We start from the raw sequence: 20,067 nt of genomic DNA on the forward strand, positions 1-20,067 counted from the left end.
ATTTTGGTTAGGTTTTTAAATGACAGCAATAAAATAAAATATTTTTACATTATTCAAAGCTTGAGAGCTGCTCCATCTTCCTAAAAGCTTGGAGGTCAATCCAATTAATTTGCCTCAAGCTAATTAATTATGCACATCACATTACTGCAAGTAATTATCATTTTGCTCTAACAGGCATTAATTGTTTATATAAAATAATGTCACTGCACTAAAAAGTGCAATTAAGGGCTTTTTAAAACAAATGAATCAGACCAGAACTTTCTAAGTGCAGATGGGACTAGGAGCAGAACCCCTCTAGCTCGAGTGAAGATTTCTAGTGTCGTCTACGTTTGTGCCTGTGCTGTGTGCGGCTGGGGTGCGGGGAGGTTACTCACTACTGGGCACAGTCGATGAGCTGGTACTCATTGGAGCGCTCGTAGCAGGCACGCACTCCTTCGTCCTCCCAAAGAGCCTTGGCGTGCTCATAGAACTCCTGCAAGTGACCATGGGAGAGAACACACATGAGCTTGAGCCCAGGAAGCCACGCTGTCCCTACAACCCAGACACCACAGTTCGCTGTGACCAGCGCAAGGGGATTCCCACTTGCGAGCCAAATTCATGACTTTGTGCTCAAAAGAACTTTCATCCAATTTGTGAAACGTTAATTAAAAGCCAAAGTAATTAATTCCTGCTGTTCTCTTATTGTGAATTAACGGGTCTTGGGTAGTGTTCCTCCTCCTATGGTTTTTTGTTTTTGGGTTTTTTTTTTGGTGGGGGGCGGTCCTGGATGGCCAGGACAGAGTGAACTACTGAATCATTTTGTTTCTCCACACGATTGTTTTTCTGGGAAAGATATACATTAATCTGCATTAGAATACGCCAAGGAATGATTCAGTGTTGTGAAAACACAGTATTTCATTTGTAAGATGTGCTGGGATGAAATTTCCCTTCTAGGAAAATCTGAATTTTACCCAAAAAATATGATGGTTAGGAATCGCTGGCGAATCGGACCTTGTCAGTGCCTGTCCCTTAGGAAGGGTCATAGTAGGGAGAAACAAAGGAGAAGAAATCCTCTGTTGTCCTAAATTGCAGTAGGTTATAAGTCACATCTCATCTGAATATACAAACATTTTTAATTACATGGGGGCAACCTCCCCTTAGGAGGAAAGACAAAGTTTTTCTTCAGATGTGAATTCAGCAAGAGAAGGATTACAAGCAGGTAGGGACACAAGGCTCAGCTATCAGCTCGACTAATAGAAGGTTACTGTTTGGTGCATTTTCAACCCGCTGCCATTTTCCCTTTTATCAGAAATATGCATTATGTGTAGCATGCTGATGGCTTGAACTTTTTTTCAAACAAATGTTTAAAAAAAAAAAAAATTCACCTAGCCCTACTTATTAATACTGCTTCCCTGCTAGTAGCAGTTTACAGCCAAGCCCACTTAAAACACAAACACAAATTCCCAGGAAAGCCTGACAAAAGGCCACAATAACTCATTGTTCTAACTGTAGACAAGTCTTTTCCTTCTGGGCCTTATAAACTCATGCATCTTTCCACCTTGTTTCCCGTTCCTCTCTCAGAAACCACTCTTCCCCTACAAAGGGGTCAAAATGTATACGTTTGGAAATGGGCAGTTTTATGTCACCTAAAAATAGCTGTTTATGGGACAGAGAATCTTTGTCAACAGGGTCCCGCACACCAATGAGGATGCCCAGAAAAAAACCTCCCAAGTTATGATTTAGGTTAAAGTCCTTTCTTTTAACTTGGGTCAGCCACAAGACAGGGACGAAGGAATAATTAAGGCTGCGACACAACTCAGTGCCATTTTCCCTCATGAAAATTTAAAATTTACTAAGGCAAGGATTAAAGTGGAGTGTTTACTTGGGGGGATGGGTGAGCCAAGACGGACAAGGGGTGATCCAAGTTTGCTCACCCGTCTTGAGCAAAAACCCTACTGATTATTAAGGTTTGGGTTTGGCACATTAAGGACCCTAGTGGAATTCCCCTTTTCTCAAAAGTGTGGCTTACACAGGTGACCAGTGGCCAGAACTCATCTGGGGGCCAGGGTGGGGGGGTGGGGGGATAAGGACAACCCAAGAGCTTAGCTTACAGGAGGGAAATCAAAGTCAGGCACGTTCATCACGCTCAGAATATAGTCCACTCTGAACTGGTTCTCGGGGTTGGCCAGCTCCACGGGGGGCACGAGGTTGCTCATGGCGGCCACGATGGTCTGAAAATGAGTTAGCAAAGCAGTCAGGGGGACGGCACTGCCTGAGGTGGGGGCTAAGAGAAGAGACAAAGGACCCAAACAACGTACTTCGATCGCCTCCTTCAGGTTGTTTTTGATGTCCTGCACTTTGGTCGCCTTCTCACTACAGTGGGATTGAAAAGAGAGAGATCATATGGCATCACACTGACCGACAAGGCCTCTTTAGTCAAGACAGTCCAACTAAAAGCATAGTATTCTGTTCTTGCAAGAGCGGTGGGTTCGAATCCCTGCGGATTGGAGGCTCCTGAATGAGGGCGGTTTCAAATGATGACCTCCCAGACGTGTCTCAGGACACGCCCGATTGGGGCCGATCAGTGAATTGGCATCAAGATAAGGACCACGTCTACTGTACCAGAAGTCAGACCTAGTTCACGGGCTGTTCCATTTAGTGAAGGTCCCATTGCATGTCAACGCTTCCTAAAAGGTTTCTACTAGCCCTTATCAATACGTGTGTGTGTGTGTGTATGTGGGGGGGGTGTGGGGGGTATTAGGTCAATCATATTGGGGAGGAGAAAAAATTCCATGGTTCCACTTGGGGCTTACTGGGTTGGTATACAGAGGACCAGTGAATGCAATGGTGTTAGGACACATTTTAAGGCTTTGAGGACATTTTTATTAAGTCACAGTGTCAGCCACTCAGCTAGCAGCAATGTTGTTTCTGGGTGATGTCACTATACAGTGATCCCTCGACATGAATAGGGATGAAATAAGATTATGCCCCCGGGAGTCTTTATGAGCTGGGACTTGTGTGCTGGGGGCCAGGAGGGGGGCACCTGTTAGGTAGAAGTCAGAAGTTTAGCTGCCTTTTAATTATGACTCAAACCCAAGTCATGCAAGATCTTTATTCGGAGTCACTGGGGCCACAGGTAATGACCACACCCTCTGGTGGGGGTGGGGCAGGGGGGCTCGGATGGAATGCTCACTCAGATCCCATGGATAATGGGTATCGATCCCATCGATAATGGGTATCGATCCCTGTGCTGCAGGTGTCTTTCAGCAGCTGCCGTTCATTAGAGACACGACCAAAGAAGATTCTAGAGTTTGTGTCTTCAGGGGATGAAAAAGACCTCTTGCTTGGGGTAAATCTTATCACACCTATTGCCTCAACCTTGTGGTTTGGGTGGGGGGAGTGGAGCCCGTGTGCAGGACACACCTACTGTGCTTTAGGCCCCGGGACAGGACGGCAGCGTCACGTGGAAACAGGGTGCCGCCCCCTCACAGAGGAAACTTAAGGCTCAGAGGAAAAGTGAGTCACGGAGGCAGGAGGGACAGAGCCCATCTTTTTCTTGCTATGCAGAATTTTTTAAGGCAATTTCGAGATTCCTAATTTTTGCAGCTTTCACTTGGTTGATTCACCAAGAGTCCCGGACTAGAGGGAGGTGGCGACCAAGCTGGGGACCCCTCAGGAGCGGGGGAAACAGAGAAGGGGGGTGTTAGTAGCTGGCGCAGGCCAGCAGAAAGGTTAGTGGGAGAGAGCGGGGTGCAGGGGTCACGTGCTCGCCTGCCAAAAGCCCCCCCGCCCCGCCCCCAGATCCCGGGCCAGAGTTTTCCCCAGAATTGTGGCAGCTAATGCTTCCTGCCCGGTTCAGTCTTATCAAAAGATCTGCAAGCTGATGTGAGGAAGGAGTGCCCCTGACACTGACTTCACTGCGTCCCTAACCCAGCGGTGGCCCTCTTTCTGGGGAACCGGCCTCGAAGAAACTAGACTGCTTTTCCTACCAGAGTAAGAAGCTAGTTCAGAAGTATTCCCAGCGGGGGAGGGGCGGTAGGTTTGGGGGTATGTGTAGGGGGGGCCGGAGGGGGGGTGGAGTTTGTGGCACCAGGAACCCCCTCAGGGCCACTTCAAAGTGCCAGAAGTCAGGAAAACTTGGACATGACGGCAAGAGGTGTCCTGCAAATCATGGGTGGCATCTGCGCCCCGATCGCAAGTCCAGCTCTGCTCCCCCGCCAACTTTGTGCAGCCACCCTACGAGGGACCAAGAGAGTCCTGACCCTTCTGTGGGACTTTTCTACATTGTACGTGCACCACTGAGACTCATTTTTGAAATTAGGAACCATGTCCAGAGACGGGGCTGGAGTCCCAATCAGTTCCTCAGACAGGAGCAAGTTTGTAAAGGACGTGTGTTTGCCCCTAACGTTCACTCACTCACGGACTCAAATCTACCTAAAACCCCACAGGACAAATCCATTTCCATTCATTAAAAACAGGCTCCATTTCCATGGTAATGAGAGCCATTAACCTTCAGTTTCAAGGTCCTACAGTAGTTAAAATTAGAGATGTCGGGGTATTAAATACCCAAATGTACGTACAGCAAGAGAAAGAACTTCCAGAAACTAGGTTCTTTCATTCAGTTTGATATTTTGGTCTAAGTAGTAGTATGATAATTGGAAAACTTCCAGTCTTAAATACGGATATTTTGAGAACGTGTTCAGTATTCATCTACGTATGTGAATAGGTGTGGGAGTATATCAAGTATAAAACAGCTAAAATAGAAATCTAAAATCTAATTCGGGTGTGTAATACTAAAACATAAAATTCTTCCATTGAAGCAATTACTATGTAGATGGAGATATTATACTGGGGCTGGCAAGTTTATCATCATTTTTACTATCGCTTAATGAATTTAACGTTGATTGTGAAATTCAGAGAAAATCCCTCGGATGTCTCTCAACTACTTAACAAAGCCAAATTATGTACCAACTACTACAATCTGGAATGACTAAAATATCGGGGCTGGGGCTAGAAGTGCTTTTAGCACACTGCCCCCTTCCCCCTCTCCCCCATGTAAATAAAGCCTGTGGTCTGGGTCTGAATTTTAAGAGCCCCTCCCCTCCCCCCCAGTCAGCTGCCTACGTAGTGGTTGGGGGGGGGGCTGCGTTGTACCAAGGGTCTTTTTCCATCCTATACCTTATCTTTGCGCTTTTGTGGGAAAGGACAGACAAAAGGAAGACAGAAGACAGACGCAAGATACCGGGATTGCTGAGACATGCAGAGAATTTTTATTTATCACATGTGTTAATTCTTCTATTTACTTGCAGAACAGAATCACAGAGAGAAGTGCAGGCAAGGTATTAGTAGGGTTCAAGGGTCTAGCACAGCTTCTAGTACACAGGAGGTGGTTCAGTAAGGGCTTGTCATAGTCCTGAAATGCCAACTTTTGGTACAGTAAACTGTCAGTCACTTTTATGGAGATGCCTTTTTTGGACTACTAGTAAACTACATTTTTGCCAATTAAGGATTTCATTCCACATTTTTTTTTGCATTTTTTGTAATTTTTTGTTTTTTTTTTTGTATTTTTTATCTTTTGAGATAAGGTGGGACCCCTCTCCCCCTCCCCCCCCACAACAGAATAGTATTCTTATTAGAAGTTCCTAAGACCAGGCAATTCCAGCATGCAAAGTGTGATAGGACATAGCCGGGAAGATGAGAAACTGTAGCCATCATCTAGGGGTAATATATTCTAAAAGAAACAGATGAACAAACATGTGTAAGTTACTTTGTCCCCCGGCCCCAGGATCCTTTGCCCCACCCCACCCCGCCACCGAAGCTACTTCTTTGAGATGCCCTAGGCTAGGTCAGTGGGCTCTGCGTGTTCTCAGGGGACAGCGGCTTCGTGCTGAATGCGCAAGCGGGCCTCCGGAGGCGACCTGGCATGCGCGTGCGTGTCAGCGTGTCATGGGGAGCGGGATGTAGGAAGTGGAGAAAAACAAAATCGATAATGAATGGGGGGAAAAAAGCGGATGCCATCATGAACGTCCTATCCACTAGCTAATACAATATGCCTCCAATTAAAAATACACTCGAAAATCTTAAAAAGATCAGAGGCTTGGAGCTCATTCTTAACAATGACCTCCTGCAAGGTGCTGAGGCACTTTTTTTTTTCCTTCCTTCTCCAAATTACAGACAGTGCAGCACCATGTATTTTGATAAGGGGAAAAGATTTTCTCCCCCCCCCTCACCAAAGTCTGAAATTTTAAAATCAGACCAAGCACTGGGTGGAGGGGAATTTAGCAGATAGTTTGGAAAACAAGTTGCCAATTTGAATGGACAGCTGGGGTAGGGGTAGGGGGTGGGGAAAACAGAAACCATATTGGGGGGGGGGGGGGGGGGAAAAAAAAAAACATTAAGGGGGGGGGGGGGGAGGGAAGAAATCAATACTTGAAATCTTCAACTGATCGTCTGAAGCTGACATCTGTAACTTTTCCCCAGCTGGATTTAGTTAACGTGTAAAGGATGGCTCCCAAAAATTATGTTTTGCACTTCACTCGCTCGAAAATGCGGAGGGGTCCCGTGCAAACGGATAGCAAGATGGCTGATGGCCCTGAAATGAGTTCTGCTTCCTCCCCGGGGGCTCGGCCCTCAGTTTCCCAGTATGATCTTCATGTCTGTTTGTTAAAAAGTTTTTCTGTTTTCGAATGTGCCTACCCATCGCTGTTGCTCCTGGCAGCCTGCGGATCCTCTTCGCCGCCCCTTTTAAAGAGAGATTGAAAGCTCACCTAATCTGCAAGGCACCGCAATTTCCCAAAAACCCCACAAGCCTCTCTACATTCCTCAACACACGGCCGCCATCCTCCCGTTCCGTCCTGGTCGCCTTTCTGGCTAAGCTGGAAGGTCTACGGAGACGGCAGGCCGTGGAGGGAGCGCCACACCTCCGCCACTGAATTAGCCGAGCCCTCTGGAGACTCTCCCGTCGGGTATACAGAAGGGACGGATAATTATTTTCTTGTGCTTTCACTAAATGTACATGCATTAGGGAGATAAAGCCGTGATTTATCACAATTCTTTGGAGAATATAGCAGCGCGTAAGGCTCCCGGATTCTCCCAGATCCCAATCTTTACCATGTTGTATCTGAACACACAAAGGCCCAGACACGGGTGATTTTTGCCGGTGATTTCCTGATGCAGGACTAATGTCCTTCCTGCTTGTGGTCAGGGAAACGATATATGAAGTGTGTTTTATTGTATGTAACTGTTCCCAATAAACTGTCATCAATTAAAACTGTGTGCACCGTGAGGCAGCGTGTGGGGTGGGGGGTGGGGAGGTAAAAAAGAAAAAAAGAAAGGAAAAACAACCCCTACTTAAAACCCAAATTTTCCTAAATGGTAGGAATTCCTCCTTGGAAGTGGGAAGGGCAGGACAGCTAAGTGTTCTACGTGGTTTTGTAATTGATTAGCTTATTAGCTCAACCAATATTAATGGCACTTTTTTCTGCTGATACTAAAGGTAAGAAGTTAGCTTTGAGTTAGGAAAATCGGCACTTGACCTCTGTATTTCTCAAGGTCAGATTAATATTACACCTCACTCTAAAAATGTAATCGGCACGGCAGTCTGCAGATAGTTAAGGCAAATTTAATAGCTCAGCCCAGCCCTGACAAAGCGCACATTTACAGGAGCGAGGAGGGAAAGGCCCTGCACCACGCAGAACACCCTTTAGTGGACAGAAGTCACCGTGCCTTCACAGGGAATTCCTAGTGAAGGTGACCACTTTTGTTGCAATACCGCACTGAGGAAAAAGAAAAAAGGAGGCTCACTTGGAGGAGACAAAAATAAGGTTTCTAGACTCACACGAATTCCCCTGTATGTCACTTCCACAGGCTAAATTTAACACCCTGAGAGATTACCTATGGCTTCCTCTACGAGGCAGGCGAACTGGGAATGTCGCTTCCTCTTTTTAAAAAGAAAATAGAAAAGAGAAGTTCTGGTTTAAATGCCTCGTGTGCATTACAGACTGGCTCGCCAAGGGAGGAGAATCCGTTCTCTAAAAATTAAAAAATTGTAGGGCCGTCTGGAGAGTGATAAAACCTTAAGTAAATTGCTCCAAGGCTGTCCTACCTTCTGCTAGACTCGAGCTAAGGTAAACAGCGACGGCCGCATCCTTTTAGAAACGCTCGCCATGTCCAGTTTTAATCAAAATATTTATCTAGAGGGTACATGGTCAAATTATTTTTGCTTAACTAGACTCATGAAGAAGCACTCCCCACCCAGCAAGTTATGGAGGGAATAATTATGCAAGATTTGTCTTTAAATTACAAATTCACATAGCTAAAAGTTGGTTTCTGGCTTTTTGTTTATCAACCGTTGGCAATCTCTGGGAATACAGTTTTATTGAAGGGTGTGTCAGGAATTAAGAATTTCAGAATTGCTTTGTGACAAGTGAAAGTGAGTAGTTAATTAGCCACACGTATGTGCGTGTATTGATAACTCACGGAGCCACTCATAAAACTGGCAAAATAGCCCATCCTTCTGAATTTGTGCTTAAAGAAAGGATCCTAAACCAAAACACCCATTTATTTGTACGCATGACATCATCCTCAGCCCTGATTATCTGACCAAAGAAATTCTAGAATGTTCCATTGAAGAGATGCCTTCAAGTGCAGTCCTTTTACCTCTGAAAGGTGGTAAAATTTATCTTTGTGTCCCCAGTGCTTGGTGCATAGTAGGCGTCTGTAAATGGCTCTTTATTGGTTTGTTTTGTGGGGTTCTGGTGCATAACTGAGGCCATGCGGCCTTGACTCAATGTACCCCTTGGAAAGGGAAGGTGATGCAACGGGAGAAACAAGTTTTCAGCTGAATCCAGGTTTAGGGAAGGGAATGGGATTGCTAACCAGCTAGTAACTGTTAACTAGTGCCTTCAGGTGTTTACCATCCAGTGTGGTGAACGGCCATCACCCCAGAGAAAGCCGAGGCTGGTAGATTTAGCCGTTTTCTGTTTCACGAGTGGGCAAGGGGGGGGGGCATCTGGGGTCTGGGGAGTAAAGCATGCCCTGATTATATTCAACGCTCCCCTCTATTTGCATTCTTCATGGCGTGCAGGACCCCACATTTCTCTTCCATCCCTAGTAAACGTGCACTCTCTTTTAATCTTTATTCTCAATGCGGTATCGTCACCTTGTCCTAAACCAAGATGCCTGCAAGGACTTTTCAAAGGCAAAAATGCCCCTTGACCCGGCCGGAAGTACCTAACTCCCAGTCTCCATCACTTAAATGCCTCCTTTTTCTTTAGGCAAGACTTGATTTTTAGAAAGGGAAACCGTGATTTGCCCATAATATTAATTCCAAAGGGGGTGGTGGTGGTGGTGAGGGCATGAGGAATTATTAACAGGGGCTGCTGCCTCTTTCCAACTTTGTTTTCCGTGAGAACATTACTAAAAGTGTTTTCCCCCCTAACAGTTTCAAACACCCTGCATTGGTGCATGGCATCTGCGGGGTGGGGCGGGGGGGCTTCTCTGCAATGGTCAGGTTGCCTGCAAAGTGCTGGCCACGGCAAGCGTCAGCCATGTTGGAGACCCACTGCACCAAAATCTGCGGGCAGGTCTGCGGCGGACCTGTCATGGGGCCAACCAGGTGCTATTTTCCTGCTGTGTTTGGGGGGAATGGCGGGGGGGGTAGTTTTATAATACCGGTGCTTTATTATTACTATTCTTATTTATTGCTGCACCAAAGATTAAAAGGGGGGGGGATTCTCAAAGAGCTCTTCCCTGGATTTTCTATTATGCAGGCTGAAAAAATTAGGTGGAAATCAGCTGCCCAGCCCCCAAAATCTACCTAAACTTCCTAAAGATTAGTATACAACGTGTTACTTTCCCTGTGCCCCTGCACAGAGTTGACACTTACTCTCCATTAAACCCATTAACATGCAGGATCCTCATTTGCTTCACAATGGTGCTTTTACCAGATTCTCCGGCACCTAGAAAATGAAAGTAAGTCTGAGGTTATGAAGGAGGTATTTTACACACTCTGGGCAGGGAAGAGGACTGCTGTCTTTGCCACAGAAGCAACACGCAGAAAACACACACAAGAACACACTTGCAATTTTTGTTGACATTTCGACGCAGAGAAAATAAAACACATGTCCAACTCGGTCTACCTGCAGCATTCACCACCACAGTCGCGAGAATTAAAGGGTTTCATGTTTTCAGGATCCCCCCCCACCTCTGGGTTGTGTTAAAATCTGTGGGGTGGGGAAGCCAAGGGGCAAAGAGAAGGAAGGACGCAATTTTGTCATTTGAGGGGGTAGAAAATCGAAGTTAAAACTGAAACTGAATCCTCGGAATAGCACTGGCGGGTGAAACGCACACATCAACGGAGGCAGCCGCAGAATTCACTGTTTGTCGGAGGTTTCATGGTTAAAATACCCAGGATTCACAAACAATGCCCAGACACCGCAGTCTCCTTCAGCTCACGGACTGACGCAGCATTTCCCTCCCGCAAATTCTCACAATGCAGCTTCTTTCCGGGTAGCTTTCTCTCCCCTTGGGCTACTCAAAAATCAACTCTGACCCGCAAGGTTACATGTGTCCTCTTCCCGAAAAGGGTATTTTCCTAAAGGTAAATTCTCTCTGGATACAACCACCATGTTGCAGGGGGTGGGGGGGAGACAGTGGGGGAGAGTGGGAGCCCATCAAGTGTATGTCATCTTCTCGAAAAACACATTTTAATATCAAATGTAATGCTTGAGAACAATCATAATCACATGTAGCAACAACTGTAAAAAGTATTAAAAGGACACGACTTTAATCAGGAGGGAAGATATTCCTGGGAGCTACTGAATTTTCAGATTCCTCAAGCCCTTCTCAAAGTAAGAAGGAACACACGCCTCCATTTTAAATCACCTTTCATTTGTAAACATATATTTTATGGAAAAAGCACATTTCCAACCAGCTAGAAGGAGGACTGCTATTTTTTCATTTTCTTTTTTGTGAATGTATACTCACTTCAACAAATACTGTGTGTGTGAAAAATTTTTTGCCCTCCTCCCACACAAACCTGTTTGGGTTTTTTTTTTTTTTACCCTCCCCCCCCCACTTTTAATTTTATTAAATTGCTTTTGTTTTTACTGCCCAGAGAGCAAAGCATTCCTCCTTCTCTTGCCTTTTCACAAGGCTGTAATCAATATCTGTAAAAGTTAAAATTAGTTTCCACAGAAACATTGATTTCAAAGCAAATACTGTATCTTAATGAGCCCAACTCTAATAAGTTAAAATATTAAAGGCACTTTTCAGAGACTGCACGCAGAGAATACATGACATTAATCAGAATCTCCAAATTCTTTTGTCAGAAGTGTTAAGATGTGTAACACCTCTCTCTAACAGACACAAACAGATCTGTGCCTCAGTTTCCACATTTATGAAATTAGAGAACTGGGCTGAAAAACTACTGCAAGATCTTTTGTGGCACTGTAATTTACTCAATTTTATGTCATTAAATTCAGATGCAGTTAAAAAGAGGATTTGGGGTATCATTAGGTTTCCTCTTGGGGGGGGCATTATTTGGTGAGAACCACCATTTAAAAATGCAGAATCTGTGGCACTGAGGCTTCAGACCCTCATGCCAGAGGCTATCAATAAATCATGATAAAATGTGGCCATATAGAGGACGACACCTGGGGAAAATGAGCCTACAGGGATGCAAGGTGTGTTCAGAGTAACAGTCACAATTAGAGACTTTGTGATCACTGAGCAAAGGTGTTAGAAATTTAAGGCACCCTTAGTATCACATTTGCTTCAAATTAGTATTCAGGTAGCAAGATGGCATTCCTAGGAAAGATTATAGGCTTTTCCAGGCTTATACTTTGAAATCAAGTTCTATGCATATTAATAATTCACATAGCATAATTCCACCTTTACAAGTTTTAGGCAAGACTTCCAACGTATCTATCATTTAATTACTGAAATTGCAAATGCATAAACACCAGACTTATTTCCACTTAATTATTTTCTGCTTTACATAAATCTGGACCCAGGAAAACAAAGTGGTGACCCATCCAAAAAAAGCAAACCAAACACCACCACAAAAAAAAATTCAGCCTGTTACATTTTTATTCTTTATAATGAAGCTATTTTGTTGAAATGTGACCATAAACTAGGTTTTAACCTAGCAAATTCACAAATTAACTCAGCCAAATTACTGAGGAAGTGGAAAACTTCCACACTAATTAATGCTTGTGTAATTCTTCTGGCCATTTCAACAATTTCTTTTATGCTTATGTACTATTTTGTCCCTCCACCCCCCCTTAAGAAAAAAGGAGGAAAGGCCATCTCCTTAAAGTTAACAATTCCCCCCCACCCCGCTTATTTATTTATTTATTTATTTTTTGGCCAAAGAGGAAAAACCGCAATCAAGAGAAAACCCAAAACCAAACAACCAAATGTCACTTGACAAACAACTAATTAACGTCTTTTCATCTCCTTCCACCTGGAAAAAAGTCTTCTCCTTAAAGCTCTCTCAATGCCCCCTCCCACCTTGAAAAGGACATAAAACAAAACAAAAAAAAAACCACGCCATTTCCAGACCAAGAAGCCATTTACAGACAAATGTCATTTTCCAGTTCTGATTTGTGAATGTCTTTTTTTTTCTTTCACAAAGCAGTCTCAATGTGGCCGACTAACAGGAAAATGTGTGTGTGTGTGTGTGTGTGTGTGTGTGTGTGTTAATGGTTTGGTGGGGGGGTGTGTGTGTGGGGGGGGGGGGGGGGCTACAATTAATTCTCTCTGCTTTTCAAAAAGCCTGCATGTCTGGAAGGGGATAAAAAGGTCATACTGTAAAAATGACGTGTCATTTGGCTTCACTGGGCACTTAGCGTACTAACTCCATTTTTTTTGGTGGTGGGGGGGGGTGTCTTATTTTATTTGATTCTCCTTGTCTTCCTTCCACTGCCCGACCCGGCCCGGGACACGTCTGCTCCGCGCACACAGTGTGTCCTCCCCGAAACGCACCGAGTCGCGCCCAGCGGCGGCCGCGCTCCCTCCTCCCCGCCCCCCCCCCACTCCGGCGCCACGACTCGCCCGCGCCCCCTCCCCCTCACTGCACCACCTTTACCACTCCGATCCCTTCCGAGGGGCTGATGTCACCCGCCCCCCCTCCACTCTCCTCGGCCACTTCCCCCGCCAAAGCCTCCCCTTGGCGAGGTCCCCTTGGCCACAGCGGCGCCCCCCCCCACGCGTCACCCCTCTTCTCTGGCCCCTCTTTCTTCTCCCTCTCCCAACAAATTACACACCCCACGGAGGCGGGTCCCCCTCCCTCTGCCCGCCACCCCATTTCCTGTCCCCGAAACCCTCTTTTTGTCGCAGTCTCCCGAGCCCTGTGGGGCTCCCCCTCCCCCTCCCCAACAAGCACCTAAACCCCTGGTCGTGTAGGCCTCGCGGAAAACAGAGAGAAGAAAAAAAGAGCGAAGGGGAGGGCGAAAGAGAGAGAAAGAGACAGAGAACGGGCGGACCAGGGGAGGGGGCCCCGCGCCCGCGCCGCCGCGGCCCCCCGCCCCATTTTGAGCCCCCGCCCGGCCGAATCTGCGCCCCGGGGTCCCCCTTCCGGCCTCGCCCCCCAGAGACAGAGCCCGCGAGCGGGCGGCGGGCTCGGGAGCGCGCGCCCGGGGCGGGGGGCGGTCTCGGCGCGCGCGGCCTGCGGGGCGCCCCGAGGGGCCCCCGAGCCGGGCCGGGGCCGGCGCCCCCCGCCCCGCCCTTACCCAGCAGCAGCAGGCGGTGCGTGGCCCGGTAGACCTGCTTGTCCTTCTGCAGCTGCTTCTCGATCTTTTTGTTGGCCTCGCGCTGCGCCTTCTCCTCGTTGCGCTGGTCCTCGGTCTTACTGTTTCCGAGGCAGCCCATGGCGGCGGCGGCGGGGCGCGGGGCGCGGCCGGGCTGCGGCGGCGGCGGCGGGGCCGGGCGCGGGCGGCCTCACGCGGGCCGGGAGGGCCGGGGCAGCGCCGGGCGGGCGGGCCGGACGCGGGCTCGGCTCCTCAGGGAGGAGCGCGCGGGGCGGACTGCGGGCCGCGGGGCGCGCGGGGAAGGGAGGTTGGCGGTCGGACCGAGGGGAGCGCGGAGCTCCCCGCCCCTCGAGCCGAGGCCGAGGGGGCTGATGGCCGCCGCCGGGCCGAGGCGGACCAGAGCAGGAGCTGCGGGAGCTGCTGCCGCCGCTGCCGCCGCCGCCGCTCTTATTGCCTCGGCCCGGGCCCGCCGCCGCCCCGACCCAAAGCTTTGCAGCGGGCGGGGGGAGGCGGGGGGAGGAGGAGGAGGCGGCGGCGGCGAGGGGGGGTGGAAGGAGGAGGAGGAGGAGGAGGAGGAGGGATGAGGAGCAGCCGCGGCAGCGGCCGCGGCGGCGGGGAGGGCGGGAGCTGGCGGAGGGAGGCGCCCCCCCCCCGGGTGCCCGGGAAGGTGGGGGGGGTCCCTCCGCCCGCGCCCGGCCCGGGACGGGACGGGACGGGGAGCCGCCCCCTCGCCCCCCTGACTCGGGCCCCACTCGGGCCCGGCCGCGGGGGGAGAGGGGGCGGCCCCGAGCCAGTGACGACCCCTCGCACGACGCCAACGCTCCACCCCCCGGGCCGCGTAGCCCTGCGGCCCCCGAGGCCGAGCGCCCCCCCTTCCCTCCCGCGGGCGCCGCCGAGGGGCCGGGGTGGGCGGAAGGGGAGGGAGCGCGAGCCCGAGCCCGGACTTCGGAAAATTTTCGAAAAGAAGAGAGAGAGACACAGAGAGAGCCAGAGAGCAGGGAGAGTGTGGAAAAAGCGAGGCGAGCACGAACCAAAGGACAGAGCAACCGAAAAGGAAAATGTGTCCAAACACACACACAAATACTTAATAAAAATCCACACTACACAGCGATGGTGGTGTCTGGTGGTGGTGGTGGTGGCGGTGGCGGGGGGCGGGGGGCAGGGGGCGGACTAGATGAGCCGCTCGTCGCGCCCCCGGCGCCGGGCGCCATGGCCCGAGCCGAAGGCACCGCTGGCTCCGGAGCGCCCGCGGCCCCTGCGCTTGGCACGGCCGCCCAAGTAGGAGAAGAAGGCGCAGCCCAGAAACACTCGGAAGCAGCAGGTCGCCCCGAACACGAAGCCGCAGCCGCGGCCCTGCTCTGTGCGCTTCTGCAGCAGGAAGTTGAGCACCCACGAGGGGCTGCGCACGGAGAAGACCAGGAAGACCACGAGCGGCAGGTGGGCGCTCAGCGCGCCAGCCTTCAGCGGCCCGGGCCGCCACACGACGCCCCCCACGCGCGGCGCCGTGTAGTAGGCGTCGTCCTCGTCGCCCGAGTCCGTGTCCCACGCGGCCCAAGCCCTACTCGTGCCCCCGCCGCCGGCGCCCTCGCCGCCCCCGCCGGCGCCCTCCGCGGCGCCCTCGTCGTCGTCGGCGGCGGCGGCAGCGGCGGCGGCCTCCGGGCCTCGGGCCTCCTCCCGGGCTTCGGGCGCCTTCTTCTTCTTCTTCTGCATCTTCTCCAACTTCTTCCTCTCCTTCTCCTTCTTCTTCTCTTCTTTTCTTCTCTGCTCCAGCAGCTTCTTCTCCATCTTCCGCCGCTCCTTTTCGGTCAGGAACTTCTCGGGGGGCGCTTCCCGCGCCGTCTTCGGGGTCTTCTCGGCGTCCCCGCTCTTCCGCGGCGCGAGCGGCTCTCTCGGCTCGGCCAGCGCTGCAGCCGCCGCCGCAGCTTCGGCAGCCACCTCGGCTGCAGCCGCCGCCGTCTTCTTCTCGCTCTCCGCCGCTCGGGCTTTGATCTTCATGGCCATTTTCAGCATGGTGGCTCGGCCACTTCGGGGTGCCCGGCTCTCGCCTGGCCCGGGCGCCCTGCTTGCCCCCGGCCTCGGCCTGGCCGGACCCCGTGCGCCCCGTGTCGGGGGGAGTCGGCTGCGATCCCCGCTGCGCTGCCCCGGGGCCGCAGAGCGCGGCTGCCCGGGTTTGGGGCTGCTGGGCTGGCTGCCTAAGAGTTAGCGCCAAAAAAGGATGAGCAAACGAAAAAAGGGGTGAGAACAAACCAAAAAGCACCCAACAACAGCGAGAAACCAAAAAGCACCAAGAAATGTCAAACAACTCAAAAAAGAAAAGTGCAGAGGCGCGATGGCACGAGTTTGCTGTTACCCTCAGGCGCTCCTCGGTTTGGCTCTTGGGCACGCCAATGGAGAGGAGAAAAGAGAAAAGAGAGAATTGGGGGGTGCCCGGGAGGCACGGGGCAGGGCGGCAGCGCCGGGGCGCCCCTGCCCTGTCCCGGCCCCGGTGGCTCTTGCCCGCGCCGGGCGACTCGCACTTCCGCGGGAGGCCACGGTGCACCCGGACTTACATGTGAGTGAGGTGCACTCACACGCAAGGCAGTGCCTGCCTGCCTGCCGGCTGCCCGCCGCCGCCGCTGCCGCCGCCCCGCGCCGGGACAGGGGTTCGCTCCCGCCGGCGCCGCAGCCCCGAGCCGGAGAGCCAGCGAGCGAGCGAGCGCCGCGCCGGGCCAGCCACCTGACGCAGCCCGCTCCGCGGTGCCGACGCGACTGAGTGTCCCCGCCGAAGACGGCGCTCCTAAACAGCCCGATGACGCCCCAGCCTCTTCAGAGGACGGACCCACAGCGGCGGCCCCTATAAACCGAAGGGGAAGCCGAAAAATCGGCCCGCCGGGGACGCGCCCAAACGGGCCGCCGCGCACGCAGGGGGTGCGGGACACAGTGCGGGTGGCGCGGGAGTGGGTAGGGGGCACGGGGGGCGCGGCGGCGCGGGGCGCGGGGCCGCCCAAGGCGGTGGGCGCCGGACCCCGCCTCCCAGACCTGCCTCCCAATTTTCGGTGAGTGGTGTAGCCCTGGGCGGCGTGCAAAGTGTGCGACGGCGGCGCTTTTACCCCCGCCGCGCGCCTCCTTACCTCCAGTTTCCCGGGTAGCGCACGCGGGGCCCGCCGCCCACCCCTCCCTTCCCCGGCGGCGCGTGCCCGTGGAGGTAGGTGTCGGCAAGACAGATTAGTCGCGACGCCGGCGAGGGGTTTCGGAGCTTGCGGCGAGGCGCTACGCGAGCGCAAAGCCGGCAGCTGCGACGAGGAGCAGGAGGCGGGCGGCGCGAGGGCCCGGCGGCGGCGGCCCAGGCTGTGGACTCGGTGCCCGCCGCGTCTTCCCAGGCGGGAGAGGTGGCCTGCCGGGGTGTCCTGGTTCTCCGTGGCCCGGCCTGGGCACCGCGGAGGCCTCTGGAACAGACGGAAAAGTAGTTTATTGAACATGCGTTTGTCCGAGAGTTGTTGAAAAACAAAACCAAACTCTGAAGGGTCCCCACACTAGGACGTGGACGAGGGCACTGGACGGAGGGCGGTGATGCCAAACTTCTCAAACTCGGCCGCGGCTCACTTCTCTGGGACCCCAGAGGGGTCCCGTGCTGCCACCCGGGTATCTGCCTGCGTGTAGTTCATTCATTCATTCATTCAATACACGTGGTCCCTGTGGCCCACCTTGTGCCCAGGTGAGTCCCTGCCGTAGCCCAGGTGATCAGGCTAACACATGGCGACTGCCTTTATGGGTGAAGCCAGGTGGTCAAAGCTGTCATGAGCTCTCTCCCACCTCTGACCTCATCTGACTCCTCCACAGTCCCTCACACTTACGATGCCTTGGGATAGAGAGAGGAAGGAAGCCTGCTTGGAAATAGAAACACACCTGTTACACCTGGGGGTATGAGGCGATGGTTACTTCCAGAGGCCTCGAGCAAACTCGCATACAGTTCCGAGTTTTCTTTGAAAACAGACACTGGTAACCATTCAACAGAACGGCCGGCATCCCCTTTCCCAAAAGTAAGAAAAGCTGTGACAGATGGAGATGTCACATACTATTTTTCTTGGCCCCATCAGGTACACCTCTAACCCTGTTCTACAAGGCCTCTTTTTTATGGATCTGAAAGACAACAGAGGGCAATTCAAAGTCACGAAAGAACACTGGGAATTAAGAACAGGAAGCAGAAGCCGCAGGCCTGATCGTCACAACCTGCAGCTTCTGCCTCGCCGAGGGCCTCCGACTTTCTCCAGCGCTGGCCCGTCACCGCGCAAACCTAGCCAAGCCTTTATCACACTTTGGATTCTGGCCTCTCTTCCACACAAAAATACACCTTCCTTTGAAAAGAGCTCAAAAGAACTACTGTTCCAGGTTGACACTTTTTACCTAACCCAGAGCGGATAAAAATAGTGAGCTCCCTGACCCAAAGGGGGCCCAGCCCATAAGCCACCTCGGCAGTGCGGCCCTCGGAGCAAGGATTCTGTGGCCGGCTCTTTGCACAGATATGACTCACAATCCCTCACCAACTAGACTGGAAACTAGTTGAAGACAAGGCCCCAGTTTTATATCTTCCTATATTAAATAAAAACTTCTCAGTTGAATCTGATTCATTGATTGTCGTTTTCAAAAATTGGCGAAGACTTATAAGGAGGGGAAACAGGCCAGAAATTTCTGGTAAGCTCCATTTGTTCAAAAGCATCTTCCTTCCTGCTTCTAATGTGGCAAAACACAAACACACTGTATTTAAGAGGAACAAGGTAAATAGTAACCAGTACAACCTTGATACCTCTGTCAGTAGCTACACATTACTACAGTGGATATAATGTCCCCTCTCCTTATTTGGAAATCCTTGAGGTGGGTTACCATCCCCTCCCCCCTTTGGATAAACATCACACCTGAACTTTGAAAGGGGCGAAGCTGTCCCATGTCACAGAGACACATATTCCCGGCAAGGCACAATCGGGACTATTGTCCCGGAAATGTATTGAGCAAGGTCAGACTTGAGTCGTTCCAGCTTCTAACCTAGCAGGCCATCCTCCAGAGGATTCCATTTGTCTCCATATGGCTTTCACCTATATGTCGTGATGACCACTGATGGACAAATAAAGCATTTACTTTGTAAATAGATGACAGCAGGTGGAACCAAGGGTTTACAGGTAAGCAGATGACACCAAGCACTCTGGAACACAAGCTCGTTTGTGGTCTGTTGGGCTTTCTGTTGTCACCCGACACAAACTGAAAGACGAGATTTTACTTAATTGGTGTGGTGAGCCGACACCGTCTAGAGTTTTCGGTCTAGCATTTGACCTGCCCAGGCCTTAAAAGTTTTAATTTTTAAAAAAGGCTTTCACATTTGGAGGCCACCATGCGTGACCTTTTCATTATGAATCAGTAATTTATTCTAATAGATCGCTGCCGTTTTAAGTACCTGGCTTTCCCTCTGAAAATACAGAAATCCATTAGCATAATTCTTGAAACAGTTCAACTAGAGTTTTCTAATGGAAGGGGCCTCTCGTTTGGCTCAGGCAGAGATGTAAGTCGTGGAAACTTCAGGCTCCAGAAGGGGGCAGAGGGCCAGAATGTCCTGGGTATAAAATGTCTAGGGAGGGCACAGGTCCCTGGCTCAGGTGACCTGCTTCCTGCCGAAGCCAGCAAACTGGGATAACACACCCTTAACCTAAAACACTAGGTCCCCTAATGATACAACTTGGTTAAAAACAGATGGTGTCACACACACTACCCAGAGGGATGGCCTCGCAACAGTTCTTTCCAACACGACATTTTACGACAATGAGTCCACATGTCCGGGTTTGAATTGTGTGGTCTTGTAAGCTTCGTATTTGTGGATGGATGTGTCTGAGTAAGAATGCCTTGTCTGCTTTCAGAAGCAACAGACTCACTACAGCTTGGAATCTTGAAAATATTGTTACACTTAATGATGTAATTCAGTTTTTGGACAAGGTTGTTCTTGGTCTTTCATATGCTGGGGTCATGGAAGGAGCCCAGAGAAAATATAATAATATTTTAATAGCCTAGGAAACAATAAATAGGTTTCCACTGAAACAGAAACCCCAGCTATAAGATTTTAACAGTATTTAGTGCTTCCATGGTGTTTTCAAAGCACATTCTGCACTTTAAGTAGAGTGACCAAAATTGTTGCAAATGAACGTGACCTGAAACCCGTGCTATGTAGACTACGAGACCAAGAATTAACACCCAGTACATCCCTGGTAAAGAGATCCTATTACTTAGGACCGTAAAGTTCTTAAAATCTAACATAGTGATTACCTGGGACAGATATACAGATATATATATATATATATATATATATATATATATA

The 20,067-nt window shown here is 50.8% G+C and overlaps 2 protein-coding genes across 2 annotated transcripts in view; both read right to left on the reverse strand.

Moving 5' to 3' along the window:
* The window catches only part of GNAS (GNAS complex locus), a 54,027-nt gene that overhangs the window by 4,672 nt on the left and 29,288 nt on the right, over positions 1–20,067 (reverse strand). The window contains 5 exon segments of the mRNA XM_032878889.1: positions 375–472; positions 2,091–2,210; positions 2,298–2,352; positions 6,676–6,720; positions 9,866–9,938. Of these exon segments, the coding sequence (XP_032734780.1) occupies positions 375–472; positions 2,091–2,210; positions 2,298–2,352; positions 6,676–6,720; positions 9,866–9,938 (391 nt within the window).
* LOC116880091 lies at positions 13,920–16,522 on the reverse strand. Its single transcript, XM_032878890.1, has 2 exons — positions 16,280–16,522; positions 13,920–16,104 (listed from the first exon to the last, which is right to left on the reverse strand). The coding sequence occupies exon 2, from the start codon at positions 15,738–15,740 to the stop codon at positions 14,901–14,903; it is 840 nt and encodes a 279-aa protein (XP_032734781.1). The 5' UTR covers positions 15,741–16,104; positions 16,280–16,522; the 3' UTR covers positions 13,920–14,900.

This window comes from Lontra canadensis, unplaced genomic scaffold, assembly GCF_010015895.1.
Source record: "Lontra canadensis isolate GAN:19392208 unplaced genomic scaffold, GSC_riverotter_1.0 scaffold65, whole genome shotgun sequence".
NCBI classification, from domain to species: Eukaryota; Metazoa; Chordata; class Mammalia; order Carnivora; family Mustelidae; genus Lontra; species Lontra canadensis.

Coding starts and splice junctions, on each gene's coding strand:
- LOC116880091 (XM_032878890.1), bottom strand. CDS start 15,740: ATGCTGAAAATGGCCATGAAGATCAAAGCCCGAGCGGCGGAGAGCGAG.